At 56.6% G+C, this 24,683-nt stretch overlaps 1 protein-coding gene across 5 annotated transcripts in view; it reads left to right on the top strand.

Moving 5' to 3' along the window:
* AP2A2 (adaptor related protein complex 2 subunit alpha 2) overlaps positions 1 to 24,683 on the top strand; it is a 63,851-nt gene that overhangs the window by 26,422 nt on the left and 12,746 nt on the right. The window contains exons 3-11 of one of the 5 annotated variants that reach the window (XM_073809369.1): positions 7,017 to 7,159; positions 8,530 to 8,723; positions 12,200 to 12,329; positions 15,484 to 15,585; positions 19,544 to 19,652; positions 20,965 to 21,115; positions 21,942 to 22,110; positions 23,246 to 23,383; positions 24,247 to 24,429. In XM_073809369.1, the coding sequence (XP_073665470.1) occupies positions 7,017 to 7,159; positions 8,530 to 8,723; positions 12,200 to 12,329; positions 15,484 to 15,585; positions 19,544 to 19,652; positions 20,965 to 21,115; positions 21,942 to 22,110; positions 23,246 to 23,383; positions 24,247 to 24,429 (1,319 nt within the window). Of the gene's footprint in view, positions 1 to 1,742; positions 7,160 to 8,529; positions 8,724 to 12,199; positions 12,330 to 15,483; positions 15,586 to 19,543; positions 19,653 to 20,964; positions 21,116 to 21,941; positions 22,111 to 23,245; positions 23,384 to 24,246; positions 24,430 to 24,683 lie in introns of all 5 variants that reach the window. The other 4 variants (XM_073809370.1, XM_073809373.1, XM_073809372.1 and 1 more) reach the window with 4 other exon arrangements.

The following is a 24,683-nucleotide window of genomic DNA, read 5'->3' as shown; positions in this document are numbered from 1 at the left end:
ATGCTGACAGCGCCCAGCGTTGTAGTCTCACACAGAGCGCTTTCACTGCCCTAAGGATCCTCTTTGCTCTCCTATTCATCTCTCCCTCCCTTCGACCCCTGGCAACCACTAATCTCTTTACTGTCGTGGTAGTTTTGCCTTTTCCAGAATGTCATAGAGTTCGCAGCATGTGGTTATATGGCCTTTCCCCGTTGCCTTCTTTCACTTAGTTATACACATTTAAGGTTCCTTCATGTCTTTCAGTGGCCTGACAGCTCATTTCTTTTTAGCTGGATAATATGCCACCGTCCAATGTACCAGTTTCTTTATCCATCCACCTATTGAAGGACGTCTTGGTTGTTCTCAGGTTTTGGCAATTATGAATAAAATTGCTAAAAACATCAGTGTGCAGGTTTTAGTGTGGACATAAGTTTTCAGCTCCTTTGGGTAAATACCAAGGAGCGTGATTGCCCATCACGTGGTGAGGGTATGTGTAGTTTTGTAAGAAACCGCCCAGTTGTCCCCCACAGTGGCTGCACCATCCGCATCCCCACCGGAGCCGGGTGAGGGTCCCTGTGCCCCACGTCCTCACTGCATTTGGTGTTGTCAGTGTCTGGATCTGAGTTGCTGCGATAGTGTGTAGAGGTATCTCGTTACTGTTTCATCATATGCGTTTCCCTGATGACACGTGATGTGGAGCATTCTTTCATGTGTTCATTTGCCGTCTGTATATCTTCTCTGATGAGGGGTCTGGAACGTCCACTACTTCCTAAAAGGGAGCGTATAATGTGGTGATGAGAGCTAGGCTGCCCTGACTACCCCCAGCTCGCACTTGCTCTGATAGCCAGTTACTAGCTGGGTTACCCTGTTGAGTGACTTACCCCTCTGCGCCTTTAAATGGGGTGCTGGTGGCCTCAGGCTGGGTTCTCTGTGAAGCAGACCCTGTGATGGGGTTGGAGGACAGAAGATCGACTAGAGAGTGACACCGCGGATTATAAACAGAGGAAGCAGGTTGGCTGGGGGCAGAGGAGGCCGCAGATAGAGGTGTTGGTCCGTCAGCGTTGTCACTAGCCCTCGAGGGAGCTTCGGAGTGCAGACTGTCTGGTAGAGGGTCTGGCATGGGCTGGGGACGTCGCTTGGCCATGGCTCGTAAGCCGAGGAAGGCAGATCCTGACCCCGACAGAGCTGACCCACTCCTGGCACCTCCAGGCCTTCGTCGAAGGGGCGGATGATGTCTGCTGCTGCAACTGTGTGCGTGTGTGTGGAAACACAGGCGCATTCCTGGGGAGGAACGCAGTGCCTAAGAGATGTTCCCCATGTGGTTAGAAGAGGGTGAATCTTCAAACTGTCTTTAAATATTTGGGGACAAACAAGACTTCTGTAGTTTCTTCTGCCCCCGAGCCTGTCTCAGCTGAGCCCTTCTGGGTAGGGAAGGAGGCTCGCTCTTCTCTGTTAACCAGTTAGCATTTATGGAGCGTGTGTGCCCTGAGTGGCAGCAGACAAGGGAAAACCTACTCCTTGTTCTCAGGAGTATGTGCTCTGGGGGCTGCACTTGCACTTCTCCATCCGTGCTGTCCACCGGAAACGCAGGCACGTGCTGAATTCTCAGTTTGCTGGTAGCCACGTTAAAAAAGAGTAAGAAGAAGCAGATGAAGCTAAATTTAATATATTTTATTTGATTTAGTGTACCTAAAATATTATCATTGCAGCATGTAGTCAGTAGCAAAGGTTATTGAGATGTTGTACATGTTTTTCATGCCCAGTCTTTGGAACGTCCCACGTGGAACACATTCAGTTCAGACCAGTGCAGGCCAAGTACTCAGTAGCCCCATGTGGCCGAAGCCGCCACATCGGCTAGCGCACATCTCAACCAACTCTTCCACTGGAAGCGGCTTAAAAAGAGACACAGTATTAAAAAAATCTTGAAAGCATCATAGAGCAAGAAGAGAAGAGAACTCCTGGCCCATGAAAGCAAGCAGAGCACTCATCTCTCTGTGCCGGGAGGGAGTTTGCTAACCCCAGAGGAGCAGCCCTGAAACAGAGCCTGGTTTGGGTGACCTTCAGTGTCTAGAGGGGCGGTTGTCAGTCAGGGTGATTTTGCCCCCAGGGGACAAAGGCCGTCGGGACTGGGGATGGGCGTGCTGATGCCATCTAGTGGGTGGAGGCCAGGGAGGCCGCCGGACGCCCCACTGCACAGAGGAGAGCCCCCCAGAACCCCCTGGCCTGAGGAGGCCCAGTGCTGAGGCTGAGCAGCTGGGGTCTAGGAGGAGGGTCATCCCAGAGCCCCCAGTGTGAGGCCTCCTTCCATTTTAAACTGAGGCCCTAAAGGTGGCTGCCCTTAGGGCAGGAGTGACCCGGGAGTGAGCCCGTCCTGCCCCAGGCCTGCAGCGGGACTTCACACGCAGTCCTCTGGAGGAAGAGGTTACCATCACAGGCTGAGTGATTCCTCCAGGTAACTTCTCAAGGATGGTGTCCAGCACCTAGTCACAGATCATCAGGCACACAAAGAATCAAGACTGCACAGCGAGAACCAGCAGAGAAAACAGAAACAGAATCACAGAGGCCTCCGAGACCAGATTCAGATGACAATGAAGAACTAGGTTTACTGTTTTTAAAGAAATAAAAGACGAACTTGAAAATTTCAGTGGGAAGCTTGGGAAGTATAAAAAGTGACATAGCAGATTTTGAAATAAGACCAAATGGAAATTCTAGAACCGAAAGATGCAGAACTAAAATGAAGAACTCGGGTGGATATAGCCACAGGCACGTTCTGAAAGATGGGTAAGGAAACAGCCCGTCCTGAATGCAAAGCAGCAGGGTGGGTGAGAGACACAGGCGTGCGGTTCAAAGGCCTGCAGGGTTAAGTGACCTCCTGGGAGGAAGGGGGAGCTGGTGTGACAGAACTTTCCAGAATTCATGAAATGCACTAAACCTCAGACTCAATAAACACAGTTACAATAAATAAATAAGATGAAATCTACACCTAGACACACTATTGTGAAAATGCAGAAACCCAAGACAGGAAATCTTTGAAGTTGCCAGAGGGGGAAGAGATGGGCCGTCTTCACAGGGTCCTCGTGGAAGCCGACTTGTCACAGGGACGAGGGGCAGCGGAGCGGAGGATGGTCCCAAAGTGCTGGACAGTAGCAGCTGGCTAACAGTGTCCTTTAAGAATGAAGCTAAGGGGCTTCCCTGGTGGCGCAGTGGTTGAAAGTCCACCTGCTGATGCAGGGGACACGGGTTCATGCCTCGGTCCGGGAAGATCCCACATGCCGCGGAGCGGCTGGGCCCGTGAGCCATGGCTGCTGAGCCTGCGTGTCTGGAGCCTGTGCTCCGCAACGGGAGAGGCCACAACAGTGAGAGGCCCGCGTACTGCAAAAAAAAAAGAAGAAAGAAAAGAATGAAGCTAAAAAAGACCTTTGCCAGACAAAAAAGGAGAGTTTCCCATCAGAAGTCCTGTGCTGAAGGAGAGTCTAAAGGATGTGCTTCGGGCCAGAGACAAATGGTCCTGGACGCAGATGGAGGAAAGGTGAGGTGGGCGTGCAGGTGAGTGTACAGGCTGCCGGTGGCCATGGCGTCTGGTGGAGTCCTTGGCGGCAGACACACAGAGGTGGTGATGCTCGGGCAGGGCCCGGGGCCTCAGGGCAGTGCCCGTGTGAAAGCCTTGCCCTTGACAGAGCCGGGCCGTGCCCTCACGTGCGCTGTCGACCACTGAGGGAGGGCGTGGCGCCACCTTCTCGCCTAAGCTCGTCTCCCCGGGCAGGCCCAGAGCCCCTTGTAGGTGGGGCGCCCACCCTGCCCTGCCCTGCACACCCGCCAGCCTGCTTGTGGAAGCCACCGAATGGGAGGTCGTTAGGGCTGCAGTGGGCCTGCCCTCAACCTTGGAACCTCTAGAAAACAGCTGTTGTGTTGTCCTGCCCAGAGGTGGGAAAACGTCTTCTGGCTGGTGGCCTTCGGAGGTTTACCAGGTAACACACGCTCATTTGCTCATTCACTGCTGGGCGCTCACTCAATCCCAGGTGCCAGGGGTAGAAAGATGAATAAAAAGCGTTTCTGTAAAGAATGTATGTTTTTACAGGTAAAGAAAGACTTGAAAAAGCCACCCCATTTGATCGAGGGAACGCGAACGTATACGTATGGGGGGGCGCTGTTCCCTTCCCCGCCTGGCGGCCGTCACCTGGCTTTACCACTTGCCGTCATTTTGCCCGTGTTCTTTTTTTTTTTTAAAATAAATTGATTTATTTAGTTTTGGCTGCGTTGGGTCTTCGTTGCTGCGCACAGGCTTTCTTTAGTTGTGGCGAGTGGGGGCCACTCTTTTCTGCAGTGCGTGGGCTTCTCATCGAGGTGGTTCCTCTTGTTGTGGAGCACGGGCTCTAGGCGTGCGGGCTTCAGTAGTTGCGGCTCATGGGCTCAGTAGTTGTGGCTCGCGGGCTCTAGAGCGCAGGCTCGGTAGTTGTGGCGCACAGGCCCAGCTGCTTCGCGGCATGTGGGATCCTCCCAGACCAGGGCTCGAACCCGTGTCTCCTTCATTGGCAGGTGGATTCTTAACCACTGCGCCACCAGGGAAGCCCCTTGCCCGTCTTCTTTCATCTTTTGCTCTTCTTTTTTTCCTGGGATGTTTTGACAGAGTAATTTTTAAAAAATTGGTTTTCTGAGATACAATTTGCTCACAATAAAGTTCACTTGTTTTAAGCGTGCGCTTTGAATTTTGGCAAAAATGCACGTGTTCGTGCACCCACCCCCACAGACACAACAGAGAACATTCCCACCCCCCAAAATGTTCCCTCGTGTCCCTTTGCACCTAACACCCTTCCCAGCCCCCAGCAGCCCCTGGTCTTCCTTCTGTCACTGCATATCTGCTCTTCCTAGAAATTTCACATGAAGGGAATCAGGCAGTGTGAGGCCTCTGGTGTCTGCTTGCTGTGACTTACGTTTGCGTTTGGGGTTTGCCCGCGTCGTGGTGGGTTGCCTCACGGTGCGCTGGCTCACCAGGGTGGGCGTCTGGGTTTGTTCCTGTGCTGTCGGCTAGGCGTGGAGCTGCTGTGAGTCCTGGTGTGCGGGACTTGTGTGGACGCCTGGTGTCGTTCCCATTGGGAAGGTACCTGGGGATGGAGTGGCCGGGCCACGTGGAAGGTGGATGTTTAACCTTTTAAGAACCTGCCACACGTTTTCCAGAGTGGCTGCATCATTTTGTGCCCCCGCCAGCCGTGTGTGAGTTCCCAGTCCCTCCACGTTCTTACCAGCACGTGGTATGGTTAATCTTTTAAATCTTGGTGTTTCTAGTGGGTGTGCAGCGACACCTGACTGTGGTTTTAATCTGCGTTTCCCTTTTTTAACAATTGAATTCAGTTAAGTGCTATGAGAATGAAGAAGACACCCCAGGTCTGTGGGGATGCTAGGGAGGGAAGAGTTAATACCCTGGTGCCAGTAGTTCTGAAGCATCTCACAGCCCGTGGCGTGCTTTAACTGAGCTCCAGAAGACGACAGGGGCGCCCTCCTTGTCCATCCTTGGCATCTTAGTCTTTTTACTTCTTTGAACATAAGAAGATACTCGTTGAGGGTTAGGGTCAGGGTTGAACGCCAGTCTCAGTGAGAGAAAGGGTGAAAAAGGATCACAGTTAAAAGTCCTCCAGAAGGATTCGGTCACCAGGGCTCAGACGCGTTTCCCTAGAGACACTGGCTCTTATCCCGTGTCACGGCAGCACCGGGGCCGAGACCCTTGACTGTTCTTGCCCGCGCTGTGGCCCTCACCTTCTTGTGTGCTTGGCTTTCAAGTGTGTGCGTCTGTAAGTCTCCCAGCGTTGGGCAGGGCTGTGGGAGGGACGCTGGGTCCATGTCCTGAAGCAGCAGAGAAAGAGCCCCTTTGGCCTCCAGGCCGCATCCAGCACGCAGTCTGGCCGGCTGTTCCCTGGGCTCTGAGTGGCAGGGACCACTCTCCAGGGGGTGAGAGGAGGGGGCGGCCCTCTTGGCTTGCTTGTCAAAGGAGGCTTTCAGAGGTGATGGAATTCAGGCTGGTTCTTGAGGGGTGGCCGGGTGGGTAGGAGACGGGGGCTGCTGCTTGCCGTGGGCTGCGTGTCCTGTGTCTGCAGATGCTCTCCCACGGAGACGGGGACGGGTCCCAGCCAGGAAGTGACAGAGCTGGGCTCCTCGGGTGCAGCGGGCAGATGAGCGAGTGGGGGTGGGGGTGGGAGCCAGACCTGGTCTGACATTATGTTGTTTGGTCATTGAATCATATGCCAGTCTGCTGCTCAGAAGGAGGGAGGGTTTCTCAGAGCTCCCCAGTGCCAGGTGTCCAGCTGGCTGGCCGACTCGTGATCACTGTCACCCTGGGGAATCTTGGTGGGGTGCCTCTTTCTTCTAGACAGCGCTTTGATGCCGGCCAGCGCTTGTCCCTGGAGCACGAGTGGCCTGACCCCGCACCGTGAGGAGCGTTGCTGTCATTGTCTTCCTGGCTCCCATGTCTGGCCCTTGACAGTGTGGCAGTGGCGTCAGTGTGATGCCCAGCTCGGAAGACGGCGGCCTTTCTGGCTGTCCTCTTTGTGATCTGCTAAGGAGCGTTTTACACTTCTCAGGGGAAATAAGAACCTCTGGTATTTAAAATGGCAGGGTTTAGTGGTCCTTTTTAAAATGGCATCTTATACTCTGCCAGCGACACGTCTTGAAGGTGCCTTGCTGTGATCTCCTGTGAGAGGCGTAGTCACGCTGTGATTAGGGTGAAGACACAGAAGCCCTTCTGGTCCTTTTATGTGTGACTTTTAGGGTGGGTGATTTGTTCTGAAACTGGGTGTAATGAAAGATTATTTAGAATGTGTTCACCTGCCTAAATTAGTAAACATGTTTAAAAGATTAAGTTGCTGGTTAAGACAGGGCGGCCCTGGCAGGGTTGTGGCCGGTGGGAACGAGGCCCTGGGCCGTCCTGGGAAGGCAGGGGTTCCGGCTGCTGTTCTGTCAGGGAGTCCCACGTGCAGCGCCCCCTGGAGGCCGGCCCCTCGCGCCCCGCTGTCTCGTCTCTGCCCTGCCCCGCCTCCCTCCCGCAGGCGACAAGGCGCTGGACGGCTACAGCAAGAAGAAGTATGTGTGCAAGCTGCTCTTCATCTTCCTGCTGGGCCACGACATCGACTTCGGGCACATGGAGGCCGTGAACCTGCTCAGCTCCAACAGATACACCGAGAAGCAGATCGTGAGTGCGCGGGGCGGGGGCGGTCCCGTCAGGTGGTCGTTTAGCGTCCTGCTCTTTCTCTGCACCTTCCATCTAGTCTGGGGCTTTCCCGTGGCTTCCGGTGGGGGCTGCACCAAACCCCCGTTCGACGCGAGGGGTGCCGTTTCCCATGGGTCCGCCTTAGAGGGCAGGGAAGAGCGTTTCCTTCCCCTCAGTGCCTTGCTGACGCGTGTCACAGATGAGTTCACCCAGTGGCCCTTGCGGCCACTGCCTGTTTCTGAACCAGGCCCCACACACCCACATGGTTTAAGAGCCAAGCGCAGGTGGCGGGCCTCGCCTTGCTCCCAGCTGGCCCAGTGCCTGGGCCCTGCCCGCCCCAGGCTTTGTGATTGTAGCCCTGCGTTCTCTTGGAGTAACCTGATTTGTGTGTTTTCTTGAGTGTTACAAAATAACATTTTCCTCTTGTCCAAAAATTTAACTTACAGAAAGTGAAAAAATACCCTAGATGCCCCAGGAGTTCTGTTAAGTATTGGTATTTACTCAACAGGAATTTATCGAGTGTCTGCCACGGACCCAGCAGTGTGCTGGGGGTCCCTGGGGACTTACGACCATAAGCAGATGTGGACCCTGCTCTGTTCCAGGGGGGAGATGGCATCAGACAGCCCTGTACACAGAGAATAGAGCTGTGGGCAGTGCCCAGTGAAAGAGGCGTGTAGAACCCTCCAGACCCTGAGAAGCGGGTGGCTAATAGGGAGGGCTTCCGGGGGGCATCCTGAGCTGAGACTGAGGCCAAGGGGTGCACCGGGGGCCAGGGCAGACAGAGCCGCAGCACCCAGTCAAGGCGCGTACGCGGAAGGGAAGGCAGTGAGCTCCTCCTGAGACCGACGGGGGCTGAGAGGTCAGCGTGTCCCTGCGTGGGAGGGCGTGGACAGCGGGGGTGACAAGGGGCTGGAGTTTGGCCTGGTGGTAAGCGGAAGCTGGGGCCTGGAGACAGAGTGGAGAGAGGGGACAGCGGCAGTCAGCCGGGTTGCTGGAAATCGCCGTAGCGGCCCCGTTCCAGCTGAGGCGGGGCCTTTCCATCCTGTTCAGGCCGTGCTGAGCACAGGTGCCCATGGATGGGTGAGTGGGATGGGGGCACCAAGGTGTCTGATGCCGCTGGGGACAGTGCCTCTTAGGTTCGTCCCACAGAATCGTTCACAGCGGAATCCGGGGACAGAACTGGCATTTTCAGCAGAAGGCAGCTGGTCCTCCGTGGCCTGACGGCCGCAGCGCCCCGAGCAGATGAGATGGTGCTGGGGCTTGCTGGCGGCCGAGGTGTCCGAGGTCTGCCTGGTGTCCGAGGCACTCGGCTTGTCACGAGCGCTGTGCTCTCTCACCCCTCTGGAACCCAGGGCTACCTGTTCATCTCGGTGCTGGTGAACTCCAACTCGGAGCTGATCCGCCTGGTCAACAACGCCGTCAAGAACGACTTGGGCAGCCGCAACCCCACCTTCACGGGCCTGGCCCTGCACTGCATCGCCAACGTGGGCAGCCGGGAGATGGCCGAGGCGTTCGCGGGGGAGATCCCTAAAATCCTCGTAGCCGGGTATGTGTCCGGTGCCCTGCTGCTGAGAGTGTGGCCACCTCTCACGTTAAACAGATCAGCTGTGTGACTGTTGAAGGATTTATGGAGTGAGCTAACCTCCCCATCTCACGTCTCACGTGGTGGGGAGACGGGGAGGCCAGGTGAACCTTCCGTCCAGGCAGAGGGAGCGCGGCCGTCCTGCGGGCACGGGGCCCCTTCTCGCCCTTTCGCAGAAGCGTTCACACACCCCAATCCTGAGACTTCCCAGCACCCCACACCCCCACCCTCTCCAATCTGGAGGGGAGCTGAGTGGGGCTGAGCAGGCAGGTCTGGAAGAGTTTCCAACAGCGCTGTGCCGGGCTGGGCCACGGGGCATGGCGGAGGCGGGCCCCCCTCCTGTTCCAGGACACGCTGCACCTTGCGAAGGTGACACAGAGCCCACACCCGGGCAGCACGGCTGGCTGAATAGGGTCCCAGCCCAGGGGGCTCGTCAGGACTCAGGGGACTGGGTTCTGTGGGACAACCAGCGAGCAGGTGGAGCAGGACTCGGCAACTCCAGCTCCTCTGGCCGCGGGGGGTGGGGCCGTGGGGGACGGGGCCGCGGGGGAGTGGGAACGACCCTCAGACAGCGCAGTGGAGAGGCGGGGAGGCTGTCGGGAAGCGTACCCACGCCTCACCAGAGCACGTGGGTGTAGACGCCTGGTTCTCAATGAGTGGTGTTGCCCCAGCATGTTCGGTCGTCACCACAAAGGGTGTTTTCCTGGCATCTCGTGGGTGGAGCCCAGGCATGCAGCTATACCCCCTACGGTGCACAGAGAATGATCAGCCCGAGGTGGCAGCTGTGCAGGCCGGAGCACCTTGGCCGTGAGCAAGAAGCAGTGCAGTGGCAGGGTGGCCACAGGCCCGGGGAGTGTCGGGTGTGTGGCTGCAGGCCTGGAGGAGTGCCACCGGGGTGTCACACCAGAGGCAGACGGAGGAGCCAGGCTGGAAGAGAGGTCACGGAACTGCCTGATGGAAAAAGCGGTCCCGAATGTGAGAGCTCAGAGGCGGTGGACGCACAGTAGCACGAGCACAGGGGAGGGGTGGCAGAGCTGATTGGAAGCACGTGGAGAACCAAGGTGACACCGTTACACACCTGTGAACCGGAAGACGCAGAGAACTTGGCGGGTGCCCTGAGAATTAAGTCACCGAGGTGGGAGAAAGACGTGGTATGATCAGAGTGGGCCAGAGGGGCAGGTGGGGCTGGAGGTTGGAGCCAGTCAGGAGGCAGCTGTGCCTCAGGGTCCTGACCCCCTCGTGCAGCCCCGCCCCTGCCCGGTGCACAGCTAACCTGGCTGCGGGTTGCCGGTCTCTGCTTTCAGAAGCAAGTTCCCCGGGATCAGAGCTTTGACTCGCTGTGACTGTTGCCTTCTTTCTAGCATTTTGACAATGCCTGGTATATAGTAAGCGCTCAGTAAATACCTGTTGGATGAGTGGAATGTGAAACAGAGGTAATCTCTGAAAGTGTTCAGATAATTCCAGAACACTTCCCTGAAGTAAAGGGTGGATTGCGCTGCAGGTTGAAAGGACACAGAAGGGTGTGTGCTGAGACACAGCCTGGAGGGGCGGAGCCCAAGGTGGAGAAGAGAGCCTGCAGCAGGAAGATTGCTGAGGGGTGTGCGGGGAGCCCGCCTCGTTCTCTCAGTGTCAGCATCACAGGCAGCCGCTCTCGCCCCAGAAGCTCAGGTTGTGTGGACCTGCGAGCCCTCCTTGAAACAAATGACCAACGCTTGAAATCCAGTGACCAAATAGACTCAAAGTGGAGTTGTGGGGACGGAGGTGCCTGGGCGTGGAGCTGCAAGGCTGAGGGCGGCGGGGCAGAGCCGGGAGGTCGGGGAGGGAGGGACGATGGGGCGCCCTCCAGGCCGGGACTGAGCTCTGGGCCTTGACTGGAGACAGAGTTGAAGCTCAGGGGGCAGCGGTCTCCTTGCTTCGCACCGTCCTCCGGTGTTCCCACCAGCAGCGGCTGTACGGGTAGGGTGGGCTGCCAGCTGGTAGACCCCGCAGTAGAAACCGGCCGGCCTCTTTCAGCCGCAGTGTGTGGGCGCAGACGGCAGACACCCAGGAGGCCGCGAGGCCTGGAGGTTGCCGCTGCCCGCCGCTCCTGGAGCACGCGGCGCGGGGCCAGAGAGAGGGACAGGCGTCTGCCCCTGCTCCCCGGAGGGTTTACATCCAAGAGAGAAATTTTTACTGAAGTAATTTTTCTTTGGCATGGAATGGGGGGTAGTTTAGGGGTTTGTCATATCCGTTGGGAGTTATTTAGGAACAAAAAAGCTAAAAGGAGGTAAATGGTAATGACAGCCCCCAAACCCTGCTCTTCCCTCCACGGAACGGGAACCCCACTGCTTCTGTCAGCACTTAGGGGGCGTGGACAGTTCTTCTCAGACGTGTTTTGATGGCCTCCTCTGGAACGCTCCTCGGTGGGCCTGCTGCTTGCCCGGCTGCATGGCAGCGTTCGGCTAGGGTCTGGGAGGAGGAGGGGTAAACAGCGTTGGGACCGTCTCTGTCCTCGGTCAGCACGAAAACCAGGACAGGAACCCTCCAGATGCCCCTTGCCCAGCGTAGCTGCGGTTGTTCCCTAGGCGCCCGCCGGGTGTGTAGGGGAGGAGATCTCTAGGTGGACACGGGGCGCCATGGCCGTGCAAGGCTCTCTGATACTCTCCCCTTTGGACTCTGTGTTATTAAGTGAGCTTAAAAAATACTGCTATTGGGGGCTTCCCTGGTGGCGTAGTGGTTAAGAATCCGCCTGCCAATGCAGGGGACACGGGTTTGAGCCCTGGTCCGGGAAGATCCCACATGCCATGGAGCAACTAAGCCTGTGCACCGCAACTACTGAGCCTGTGCTCTAGAGCCCACGAGCCACAACTACTGAGCCCACTTGTCACAACTACTGAAGCCCGCACACCTAGAGCCCATGCTCCGCGACAAGAGAAGCCACCACAATAAGAAGCCAGCACACTGCAATGAAGGGTAGCCCCCGCTCTCCGAAACCAGAGAAAGTCTGCGCGCAGCAACAAAGACCCAACACAGCCAAAAATAAAAATAACTAAAAAAGAAATGAAAAAAAATACTGTAATTCAGTTATTAGTTATTGGAACGTTAGCTGTCAGCCTGCGTAGCTGAGGTTGTGCACAGCACTTGGGAATTGCTGCTTCGGCGAGGAGCAGGTTAGCGGTGGCAGGACCCCTTCCCGTACACCGTGTTCGGGGCGACGTCCGTGGAGGTGGCCCCTCGAGCAGACGGCTGTCTGTCACTGTGCAGGCGTGGTCCCCACCAAGACCCATCGCGAGAGGTGGGCCTGAGCTTGCTGCGTGGAGAGCTTGACGCGGCCTTGTCCCGAGTGTCCCTCCAGCCCCCGCACGGGTGCACCTCTGCTTCTGTGGTGACTGGGGTGTTGTCCGTGGGCTCTGGGCCGGGCTCGCCGCTGTGCCCAGGAGTGACTGCTGTCTGTCTTGCAGAGACACCATGGACAGCGTGAAGCAGAGCGCCGCCCTGTGCCTGCTGCGCTTGTACAGGACGTCTCCCGACCTCGTCCCCATGGGCGACTGGACGTCCCGCGTGGTGCACCTCCTCAACGACCAGCATTTGGTAGGTGCCTCTGGGCCAGTGCGCGGCCCCTCCCGTGGGGCAGCCTCTTTCGGGCCAGTGCGGTGCGAGCAGCATTTGGTAGGTGCCTCTGGGCCAGTGCGCAGCCCCTCCCGTGGGGCAGCCTCTTTCGGGCCAGTGCGGTGCGAGCAGCTGTGTGTGACTTCCGAGCTGCTTGGGGCGACGTCCACGACCCGTCCATCGAGCCTGGGAGCGCCTGTGGTTAGGGGTCGGGAGCCCCTGCCCTGGGGACAGGGTGGACTGGACAGGGTCTCTGGCTCACCCTGTCACCAGGCGTTGGAGGGTCTCCAGCTTGCCGGCTGCAGGGACGAACAAGGCACAGCCCAGCATCTTCTGGAAACACTGCGTCCACTGAGGGCTTCACAAGGCGTGCCTGTCCTCACCCTGTGTAAGGCTGTCAGAGGGCTGTCCTGTAGCCCCCCAGGCTCTGGCGTGCAGGCTGCCTGATGCACATAGCTGGTGCGCGAGCCGGGCCCGAGCCCTCCCCGTGTCGCAGGCCAGGGCAGGGAGATGTGGAGCGATTCGCTGGCTGTGGTTGGCCGTGAGTCATGGGCCCTTGTCCACGCTGACACCCGGAGGCGGGGCCGAGTAGGAAATGAGGCTGGACAGAGTGGCCTTGTCCTGCCGGAATCCCGTTGTACAAACGAGAGAATCGAGGTTCCACACAGAATTTCCTGCTGAGCTGATAGGTGTTAGCACATTAGCTGGTTACTCCATTGTTTCCCAGAAGAGAAATTTCCCTTAAAGATTAAATGAAAAGTAACCCATCGGCATATGTAGACTCAGAGACGAGAGCTGGTGGTTGGGCGGCTTGCCTGTTGGGCTGCCCGGCGAGCTGGCCCTCCGTCGTTTCCCACGCTTACCAGGAACGTTCGAGTCTGAATAGGGCAGCCCTTCCTCGGAGGGGAGGGGGCGTCTGCAGGCCGTGCTGCGGGGGCGGGGGCCTCGGGCCGCAGCGTTCACATGCGGGCCTCGCGTGCCGGGCCATGCTCCACCTCTTCGGGTTCAGGCCCTGCCGTGGAGTCAGGCGGCCAGGCTGGAGGCCGTGGGGCGTTTTCCAGTTTTGCAGACGAGGAAACTGAGGCTCAGAGAGGTTGCACGGCTTCACACAGGTCCGGGCTTGAACCCGGAGCCGACGGCAAGGCAGGGCCGGGGCAGGGCCGTCCAGAGCCCAGGTGTGGCGGGGACGCGGCCCAGTGCTCTGAGCAGGCGTTATTGGCTATGGTTCGTGGCATTTTACCAGGAGTTGTCATCACTCCTGCCTTGTCGGGGGAGCCTTCTGCAGCCACATGCCGACAGGTGCCGAGGCCCAAGGCCAGCGACGCCCACACCGAGCGCTTTCCAGGGTGGTGGAGCCGTGTCTCGCCGGCCAGGAGGCTCTCCTCCTTGGACGCTTCTGTGCCCGGCTGTTGGGTTCGCTTTTGTATTTTCACGTACCCGGCTCTGTTGCCAGGTGCACTGCTTGGCGCCTTTGTGGTTCTAGGCCACAGGAGCCCAGCTTGCATTGGGCGAGGTGGAGGGGCGTCTCAGCCAGCCCAGGGTGAGGCCGCGTCCACCGGCCAGCTCTCCCTTCACCTCTGCTGCTCTCTGCACCTGCTCTCTGCCCTCCGCGGGGCTGTGGCTTCTTGTCGCACACCTCCTGACTTTGCCACCAAAGGTGTGAGATTTGGCTTCTTTGGTCTCAAGGTCAGGAAACCTCAGGAAGAGTGTCACTCGCCCACCCAGAGGGAGCAGGCCCTTCCGAGAGCAGCGGAAGAGGCGGGAGGGCTGTGACGTGCAGAGCCCTGCGCCAGGCCTGGCCCTCCCTTAGTCGTGTGCGGCCCGAGCGGTGTCCCGAGGGGGGAGAGGAGGCGGCCCGGGTCGGGGGTTGGGGGCTGGGGCCTGCAGAGCCACGGCTGCGTGGGCCCCCCAGCCCTCTCCTCACACCGCCTTCCTGCAGAGACCCTGCGGGCGCGCAGGGAAGGTGAGAAGCTGCACCTCGGGAGCCAACCAGCCCCAACTGACTTCTGTCAGAATGTTTCCTGATTCATCCCGCAGGTGAATCTTCCTGGGGAAGCAGGCTGTGTCCCAAACACTCAGAAGCCACGGTGAAAGAGACTCTGCCCTGCGTGTTGCAAACGCCAGTTTGTTAAAGCTCTGTGTTTGGCCCTTATCGCCCACTGAGATGTGGACAGTGAGGCCAGTTAGACCCGTTTCTTTAGCGTGGCTTTCGCGTTTCCATCAGAAAGACGAAAGAACAGCACAGCGGTGGCCTCTGATGAGGTGGCTGTGGTGCTGGACCTGACCCCGCCTCGGCTGCAGAAACTCTGCCACCTTCTCCCGCGGGCTCGGGAGTGGGGGTGGGGGAGGGGCTCGGGAGTGGGGGTGGGGGGGGCTGGAGGGATTACTGATGATTCGAGGGGGTTTGTTTGCATCTTTACACCCGTTTTTGTCAATGGGTGTCATTCGTTTTGTCTTTTCTTTCTTATATTTGCAAGAGACCTTCTCTACCTAACCAGCGTCTCCCTCCAGGAGACATGAGTTACTGGGAGTAAATACTAGTGTCCCAGGATGACGATAGAGACTCCCCTGGGCTGCGTGGAAGGTCCCCGTGTGCTGAGGCCAGGGTTCCGCGGGCCTCCGTGGGGAGGGTCAGGTCTCGTCCAGGCCCGGTGGTGCTTTCAGGACAGAGGGCAGAGACACGGCTTGGACGACCCTTCAAAATGGGGAAAAATGGGCTTTTCAGTTGCTGTTTTACACGATCTCAGTTTGGGGTTGTAAAGATTGATGTGAGTCTGAACACGGTGTGTCCACCCGGAATGATCTAGATCGGGGCAGCGAGCGCAGAGGCAGGCGATGCGGGGGGGAGACTGGGGCCCGGAGCCGCTGCCCCGCGCTGGCCTTCGCTGAGGCAGGGTCTGGGCTAGAGGGGTGCTGGATTTCCCAGTTTTCAGAGAGACACTAGAACAAGAAAACAACCAAGTGTGCACCTTGCTTTCTAAGCACATTGGGAGCTGATCAGAGTGGGCCCGAGGTGGCCCTGGGCTGCCTCTGCGTTTGCTCTTCTGAATTTAAAGTTCTGTTTAGAAAAGGAGTTTAAAATGAGAGGGTGTCGTCAGGAGCTTTGGCGTCTAAACGTGTGTGTGTCTCCTCTCAGGGTGTGGTGACTGCCGCCGCCAGCCTCATCACCACCTTAGCACAGAAGAACCCGGAAGAGTTTAAAACCTCTGTGTCTCTGGCCGTCTCCAGGTTAAGCAGAGTAAGTCCGTCGAGGGGAATGGAACTCGGTGGGTTTTGGTCTTAGTTATTTTCTCTAATTAATGTATGTACTTTTTGGAATGCAAGATGTTTGGGTCACTTTGTAAGTTCAGGGGTGGAAATGTGTCTTGGTTCATAGCTGATTGGCTTTTCTTTCGACCTTTTTTTAAAAAAATTTTTTTAATTAAAAGAAGTTTTTTTAAATGTTTTTAATATATATATTTTTTACATCTTTATTGGAGTATAATTGCTTTACAATGGTGTGTTAGTTTCTGCTTTATAACAAAGTGAATCAGTTGTACACATACATATGTTCCCATATCTCTTCCCTCTTGCGTCTCCCTCCCTCCCACCCTCCCTATCCCACCCCTCTAGGTGGTCACAAAGCACCGAGCTGATCTCCCTGTGCTATGCGGCTGCTTCCCACTAGCTATCTGTTTTACGTTTGGTAGTGTATATATGTCCATGCCACTCTCTCACTTTTTCACAGCTTACCCTTCCCTCTCTTTCGACCTTTTTGTCAGAAATGCCCTGTGCGCGCGGCCAAGTGCACAGAGCAGAGCAGCTCAGCCCCTGGCCCCGCTACAGGGAGGGAGCGTCCTCAAACTGCGTTCAGCTCTGCACTTTAAATTTTGTGTGACAAGATCACACAGTATATGTTGTTTTATGATTGGCTTGCTTTGCTCGACATGTGAAGTTGGCGAATTGTTTCGAGTGCCGATGGTTGATCCCTGCTGCCGTGCAGGGTCTGTGCCCCACCCGCCTGTGCCTCGTCTTGTCCAGCACTTAGCCAACCCCCTGGAGGTGACTGTGACGGGCCTGCCCCCTGCCCAGCGCCGGGGGCCACCTCGCGTTGTGATCTGGTCTACGCTTTCCTGCTTATCTGCGAGCTGGGGCAGCTTTGCACGTCTGCTAGCTTTTTGAATACCTTCTTTTGTGAAGAGCCTCTTCAGTCTTTTCACCTATTTTCCCATGGCGTTGTCTTTTTTGTTGTTTTATAGAAGTTCTTATTTTATTTTGTTAATTTACCTTAATTTTGTATTTATTTATTTGTTTGTTTGTTTGTTTTTGGTATGCGGGCCTCTCACTGTTGTGGCCTCTCCTGTTGCGGAGCACAGGCTCCGGACACGCAGGCTCAGCGGCCATGGCTCACGGGCCCAGCCGCTCCGCGGCATGTGGGATCCTCCCAGACTGGGGCACGAACCCGTGTTCCCTGCATCGGCAGGCGGACTTCCAACCACTGCGCCACCAGGGAAGCCCCTTGTATTTATTTTTACATTTATATTTACTTATTTTTTTGGTCACGTCACGTGGCGTGTGGGATCTTAGTTCCCGACCAGGGATCGAACCCGGGCCCCCTGCAGTGGAAGTGCTGGAAGTGAGGAGTCTTATCCACTGGACCGCCAGGGAAGCCCCCTTTATATACTGTAGATATGAGCACTTTGTTGGTTAGATTGGGTTGAACCAAACAAAATTGCCAACTTTTAATCATTATTGATCTACAAAAATGCCACCTTCGTATAGTTCAGCCTACTCTGTGTTTAAAAATCTTGTCCTGCTATGTAACTTGCCATTTCAGTCTCTTATGAAGTCTTCTGTGATCAGAAATTCCACATTTTAATATAGTCAGACTTACTAATCCTTTCCCGCATGGTTAATGTCTTCGTGTCCGTAAATGTCTGAGGTTGTTCCCTGTTCTGAGGGCTCGCGTGCAGGTTGACGATCGACCTGGGGCAGGTGTGTCTGTGTGGTGCCGCTTTCTCCCTGCAGACTCTGCGCTGCCCTCGGTCCCACACCAGCGGCCGGGTCTGTGCTGCACTCCGTTGGTTTCTCTGTACATCTTTGCACCAGTGGTGTGACTTCGGGCTAATTTGATGTTTAGTGGGGCCAGTGTTCCCCCACTCAACAGAATCCTACTGGGGCTGCCTTTAGTCTGTAGGTCAGTTTTGGGAGAATTCAAATCTATGTAGTATTGAGATTTTCAATCTGTGACCATGGTGTTTCTCTCCATTTACTTAGTCTTTAATTTTTCTCAAAAATGTTTCAACTTCTCGAGTAGAGGTTCTTTTATTTTTTATTCAACTTGTCTTTATATACTTTATTTAAAAGATGCTATTCTCAATGGTACCCTAAAAATGTTATTACACGATAGTAGAATATAGTATAAAATGCTTGTTTGCACAGTTGGTTTCTGTATATTGCCCTTGATGTTGGCAATTTTGCCAAACTCACCTATTAATTTTGGTAATTTATACGTGGATTGCTTTGGGCCTTCTCTGTACCCCGTCATGTGGTCTGTGGACAATGGCAGTTTTCCCCTTTCCCAGGCCATGTTTGTTTATACTTTCTGCTTTACGGCTCCAATCCCGACCTCCACTGCAGTGTTGAATATGAGAGATAATCGGTGTCTTGTTTCTGCTCTCGAAGGGAAGGTCTGCGATGTTTCACTGTTAAGCACGACTTAGGCTGGTTTTGTCAGTGTTCCTTCTCTTTGCTACATTAAGGAAATTCCTTTCTATGTCTTTGCTAACATTTTTATCATTGGTTAACTGATGAAGCCATTTGAATTTAGGGTTTTCTTTGTGAGACAACTTCTAATTATGCATTCAATTCAGATTCAGTTCTTGACATTTGCTAACTTGTGTGAATACTCAGACACGTTGGCCGGAAGTTACTCTGTGTGCCGGCTTCACGGTGAGGCCTCCCTTCTCCATTTTGACGCTGGGTGTTCGCCCTTTTCGTTCTTTGCTTGATTAATCTCACCAGGTGTGATGCTGTGTAAGAATTAATCTCGTCAGGTGTGATCCTGTGTAAGAATTAATCTCGTCAGGTGTGATCCTGTGTAAGAATTAATCTCACCAGGTGTGATCCTGTGTAAGAATTAATCTCGTCAGGTGTGATCCTGTGTAAGAATTAATCTCACCAGGTGTGATCCTGTGTAAGAATTAATCTCACCAGGTGTGATCCTGTGTAAGAATTAATCTCACCAGGTGTGATCCTGTGTAAGAATTAATCTCACCAGGTGTGATCCTGTGTAAGAATTAATCTCACCAGGTGTGATCCTGTATAAGAATTTCTTTGGACTTTGTTGATCCTGTTTTGATTTTTCTACCTTATTACTTTCTGCTTATTATGTCTTTATTGTTTTCTCTGCTTTCTTTGGCTTAATTTGCTGGTCTCTTTCCGAACCTTTGAGATGAATTCAATGCTTTTGTTTCTCTATTTGTTTCATTGTGTGCATTTAAGGCTGTAAGCTTGTCTCTAAGTGTGGTGTTAGCTGCATGAGATGTGTTCGAAAGGCTGGCTGTGTCCATGCGATGGCGCGGTCCTTCTACCACTCGGTGCGCCTGCACCTGCTTCTGCTGGTCCCGTCAGTGCTTTACACGGCTTGGAGTTCACCCACTGCAGGAGTGGCCGCGTCCCAGGTCACTCATGACCTAGTGTCGCTCGCCGCTGCGAGCTTTGTGACAGGAGCCGCTCCGAGCTCCCAGACGCAGGACGTGGGGAGGTGCTGGGCTGCGTGTTGGTGGGCGTGTGCTGCCTTAAGGGACAGTCCCGTGTTCAGGAGGCTGAGGGGGTGTCTGTCCTGCCCAGACTGCGTGGGACAGGCGGATGGCAGCGTGATGGGAGGCCGCTTGCTTTTGGGCCTGGGCAGCTCACGGCGGGGCCTGTGCTCGGGGCGGTGTGGGTGCAGGGCTGATGACTGAAGGCCTCCCTTCTGCGTTGAATGCACTTTCCCAGTCTAGGCTCCGAGAACTCTGTACTGAGTGCAGCGTCGCTCTTGTGCTCTCGGGGTCGGGTGCCCAGGGTTTGTGTCCTGCAGGGGAGGGGCGTCATCGCGCAGTGGCTCCTCCTGGGGCCTGGGCGCCTGTGCTCCTGCCCTTCAGACACAGACAAGTGTGCCTCACGCTCTCAGCACACCTGCCCGTGGTGTCTCATCCCCCTGTGCTGTTTTGCAGATCGTGACGTCGGCCTCCACAGATCTCCAGGATTACACGTACTATTTCGTCCCGGCTCCCTGGCTATCAGTCAAACTTCTGAGGCTGCTGCAGTGCTACCCGCCCCCAGGTGACAGCCGTGCAGCAGAGGCCTCTCCGCAGGGGTTTCCTGCAGCGTTTTAGGGTTAGGGCTCTCGTTGGCTACCTTTAAAGTCCTCTCCGGTGCTGGCTCTTGTTCTCTGGATCTTTCTGTGATGCTGCCATGGCTCTTGGCTTTCCCCAGCAGCTGGTAGAGAAATCACAATTTTGGTACGGCTCGGGGTGATCGCTGCTTTTACGAATAATTCTGGAAACTGTTTGAAACCTTACATCCTAAGTTGTTAACAATCTGTAACCTTAAAGCACACATCACGGATGTTGTTATGTTCGTGTTTTATTCTAAAACGTTACATTTGACTAGTATGGTAGGTATCTAGAAATAGAATTTCCTGGTTGAAGAATGCACAAGAGAATTTGCGTTCAATACTTCCAAATTGCCTCTACAAAGATGGTTTTGTTGTTGTAACCTTTACATTATAATCTTCATTTGTGTTTGTACAAGGTATGTCTTTGTTAAATTCCAGTAACTTTCCATTCTGAGTCTGTTCTATACTAAAGCGTGAGTTGCACGCCCTGCGGCAGAGCCCTCGCGTGGGAGCGGGACCCCGCCGTTGCCTCCCACTCCCGCCCACCGGCTGCCCCCATCTCTCCTGCGGCAGTAGTTCTCTCCGTGGAACTGACCTCTGCCTCCTTTATTCCGAGATCTGGGGCGACTCCGACCCCCGATGGGGGTGGATCTCATCACCCTCCTCCTCCTTTCAGGCCCCTGCCCCCAACCCGGGGCGGCTTTGGGAGCCCTGCCCTCCGTGCACGCGGGTGCGCAGGGCCCGCCCTCCCCGAACAGCTGGTGGTTGGGCAGGTGCCTTAGACGCGCTGCAACAGTTTCTGGAGTTCTGGTATTTTTATTGCTTTCTCAGTCTTTTTTTTGGTGCATTATTTCTTTTCTTCTGGTTTGACTAGAACTTAAAATTTCTTCTTTCTCATTTTATTGCTCTTCAGACTGTTTTCTCTATTTCTATTGGTAATAGCAGGTAGAGGAAAAAACCTTTTGCCCCCCCCTTCCCTCAAACTTTGACATCATGTGTTTTGTCCACGTCTCTGAGATTTTATTTTCCTGGACTTATATAATCTATATTTCAGCAAAAACTTGTGTATGTTATTTGTGTTAAAATGTATGAGTAGTTACCCTGGCTGGCAAATCCTCTTATTTTAAGCAGCCACACGGTTTGAGTAGGGGTCCTCGCCCTTCGTTTTGGGGTTGTGAGATGAAGAGTACCAATACTCAGGCGGGGCGGCCGTGTGGGCCAAGGGGAGCCAGGCCAACGTCTGTCTGTCTCGCCCAGAAGACCCTGCAGTGCGAGGCCGCCTGACCGAGTGCCTGGAGACGATTCTGAACAAAGCCCAGGAGCCGCCCAAGTCCAAGAAGGTGCAGCACTCCAACGCCAAGAACGCCGTGCTCTTCGAGGCCATCAGCCTTATCATCCACCACGACAGGTGGGCCCCGCGGCCTGGGCCCCACGCCACCCTCCCTGGCGGGCCGCCCCGTGCGCATTCCGGCCTCAGACCCTCCACGCCGTGAGCGTGACTGCCGTGGTCTTACTTCCCCCAGACGGCTGCCCTGCTTCTCTTGGGCATCCTGCCCGACCCGCTGCTCCCAGGGCCACCTGGGAGTGCAGCATGAGCATGTGTGTCCTCTAGGCTTTGTTGGTCCGAGGCCGTGGTGGGAAAGTGTGTGGAGGTGGCATGGGGAGGGGAGGGGGTGGGGGGCGCTCCTGCGGCCCCGCCTTCCTGCAGCGCTTCCGCCGGGTGCAGCTGCCGGAGCTCTGCGGTCCACGGGGCTGGGCACCGGTGACGAGACTCTCCCCCTCGGAGCGGCCTCCCTGTCCTTGTTAAGTGTTCAGAGTAAAGAGCGAGCAGAGACGTAACGCCGCGTTTCACATAGTCGGTGCTTAAGTAGCCAGTAGCCTCTGTTGTATCACCTCCGTCTGTGCGTCTGTCTCTCGGTGTCGCGACTTTCGTCCAGCTGTCGGCCAAGCGGGTTCTCTGGCTGAGGCTTGGTGAAAGCCGGGTCCCCTGCCGCCTCCGCCCCGCCAGCTTGGCGTGGAGGCTGGGGGTCTCAGCTGCCCTCGACCCTCTGGAGTCAGGGGTTCTGCAGATGCACTCAGAAATGCTCTGGGGGACGCAAGGCACGGGTCCTTGTGTGGTACCAACTAGAGTGAGCGTCAGGTCTTGCGTCCCGGGAGGCCGCGGTGGCCGTGAACGTGGCACGGCCTAGGCCGAGTGGAGGACCCCTGCCCACCCACCTCTCCCGTCCGCACAGCGAGCCAAACCTGCTGGTCCGCGCCTGTAACCAGCTGGGCCAGTTCCTGCAGCACCGGGAGACCAACCTGCGCTACCTGGCCCTGGAGAGCATGTGCACGCTGGCCAGCTCCGAGTTCTCCCACGAGGCTGTGAAGACACACATTGAGACGGTCATCAATGCCCTGAAGGCAAGTGTGCTCTTCTGGGGCTGCCTGGCCACGGGGGCGCCTTGTCCCTCAGGCTGTCACTCATGAGCTACCCGGGGGGGGGGGGTCCCGCGGTCACTTGGGGTCGTGCGCTCGGGCCCTGGGCGATCTGGCGGGCTGCGTGCGTCCCCAGGCGGTTCTGCCCTCTGCCCGCAAGAGACCATGACCACACAGGGCATCTCCCACTGGGCCTGGCACGTGAGCAGAGTCGCAATAAAAATTGGGAATGATAGAAACTGTTCGTTTTGGTAGAAGGATGAAATATTTTGTCCACGTCTCCGAGAAAACTCGCTCCTTGCAGAAGAATATTTGCTTTTGTCAGGGAATTGAAATTCCAGAGCTGGAAGAGCCAAGCTGAGGTCGTCTGCTCTAATGAGGGTTGGTTCCTCAGGGTCAGACACAGCCACATCCACTGCGTTCCTACGTGTTAGAAAACTGAAGGCAGGTGGGGAAGCTACAGAACCCACTGTCTTGGTCCTGGGCTTCCTGCTGAGAACACGTCTGACCCTGTTCCTTTGGGTTTGCGCGTGTTTAATAGACGTTTGTGGTGTGTGTTTTGAACAGGAGCCGTACAAAGGTTTGGAATCGCGCTTTCTGGTGTTTCGAATTCCTCCTGGGTGGTTTTCAGTCACTGCCTGGATCAGAAAGACTTGCTCTTGCCGTGCCTGTGGCTGGGCCCATGGCAGTGCCTCTCATGCTGTCCTGTGCCGGGGAGCAGCTGTGCTCTTGTTTCTGAGGGTCCGGGGTGGGGCTGGGAGCCAGCACGGGGACAGGCTCTCAGGTGACGCAGAAGGGGCCGGTCTGTGACCACACAGCAGGTGGCCTCTGACCCACCCCCTGGGGATGGAGTGTGATCGTGATCTTGGCCGGTCCAGAGCTGCGGGGTCTGAATGCCGGAGTGAGGGGGGCAGTGGGGTGGCAAGTGAGGGGCTCTCGGGGTCCTGGATTTGGGTGCTGAGTGGGCAGAGCTCCGAGTGAGCATTGGGACGGGGGCGGGGGGGGGGGTGCCTGAGCCGCCCGGCTCGGGACCGTGGGAGGGCATGTGTCACGGTGGACTGCCACCGTCCCCTGCCCAGGCTCCTTTCATGTGGCTGTTGGCTCTGTGCTCGTTCCCCAGACGGAACGGGACGTGAGCGTGCGGCAGCGGGCCGTGGACCTCCTCTACGCCATGTGCGACCGCAGCAATGCCCAGCAGATCGTGGCCGAGATGCTGAGCTACTTGGAGACGGCCGACTACTCTATCCGAGAGGAGATTGTGAGTTCTGGCGGCCTGTGTGTCGTCACCGGCCCCGATGCCTGTGTCTCAGCTGAAGCGCGTCCCTGCAGCCTTGTTGAGAATCTACTACGGACTGGACGAGAGGCCTTTGCTTTAGCTTTTTTATCAGCATGTTCAGGGGAGCCTTCCAGTCTTCCAGAATCACTTGGCAGAGGCTCTCCCCCTCCCCCCCGTGCGGAGGTCCCGGGAGGCAGGTGCTCAGCACAGAGGGAGCAGGGCGTGCGTGGGGGGTGGGCGCAGCGGGGACACAGGCCGGCGTGGCAGTGAGGGGGCCCCAGCGCCCAGCTTTGGGCCCAGCTCTGGGCTTGAAGGACTCGAAGCCGAGGGCGGTGACGAGGTGGGTGTTCTGGAACAGTGCTCTGGGGTCGTTACGGAGGGTCGACTTGGAGGCCAGAGGGTGTGCAGAGCAGGTGGATGGGGGATCTGGGGCGCGGTCAGGAGGTCACGCTGGGGAAGGTGGGCGTGCGGGCGGCAGCACGGGGGGCCGGGCTCCAGGTTGGCGACCGATGCTGCTCAGGGCAGGCTCGGGGCAGGAGGAGGCTGTACCCGGGGGAGGTGAGGGGCCTGCTTTCCGCAGCCCGGAGCAGGTGCCCTGGGGAGCTGGGAGAAGGGCTGTCGGAGCAGGAGGCCCAGCGAGCGCGGGCGGCGCTTTGCCAGCGGGGCTGCCTGGGCTGCGGGCCGGGTGGCGGGGGGGAGGACGGGGCTCGCTGTGCCTCTCTCGACACGTCCCTCCACGTCTGCTCCTGGAACCTTAGACTTACGGGCTCCTTTGACAAGTGGGGGTCGCTTTGACGTGGGTTCAGGCCCTTCTGAGGCCCTCCCTGAGTGGCCGTGCCCTGCAGGTGCTGAAGGTCGCCATCCTGGCGGAGAAGTACGCCGTGGACTACACGTGGTACGTGGACACCATCCTGAACCTGATCCGCATCGCTGGAGACTACGTGAGCGAGGAGGTGTGGTACCGCGTCATCCAGATCGTCGTCAACCGGGACGACGTGCAGGGCTACGCCGCCAAGACGGTGTTTGAGGTGTGGCCCCGCCCCGCCCCCGCCAGCCTTCCCGCAGGCCGGGCTCCGGCACTGCTCCTGCCTCCGCTGGAGTCTCGGTGCCCTCTGTCCCTGATTTCAGCACAGCGACCCCGGGTGGGAGGCTCTCGGTCAGCGCATGGCCTCCTGAGCAGGCTGCCCGGGCTGGGGCCTTGGGCTGGCTGGCCTCTGTGTGTCCGAGAGCAGGTGTGGGGCCGCCACGGTGGGCTTGTGGTCTCTGTCGGCGAGGGCCGTGT

This window comes from Tursiops truncatus, chromosome 8 (genome assembly GCF_011762595.2).
Source record: "Tursiops truncatus isolate mTurTru1 chromosome 8, mTurTru1.mat.Y, whole genome shotgun sequence".
NCBI classification, from domain to species: domain Eukaryota; kingdom Metazoa; phylum Chordata; class Mammalia; order Artiodactyla; family Delphinidae; genus Tursiops; species Tursiops truncatus.
Note: the sequence above shows the minus strand (reverse complement) of the source record. Positions and strands in the feature narration are given on the sequence as shown.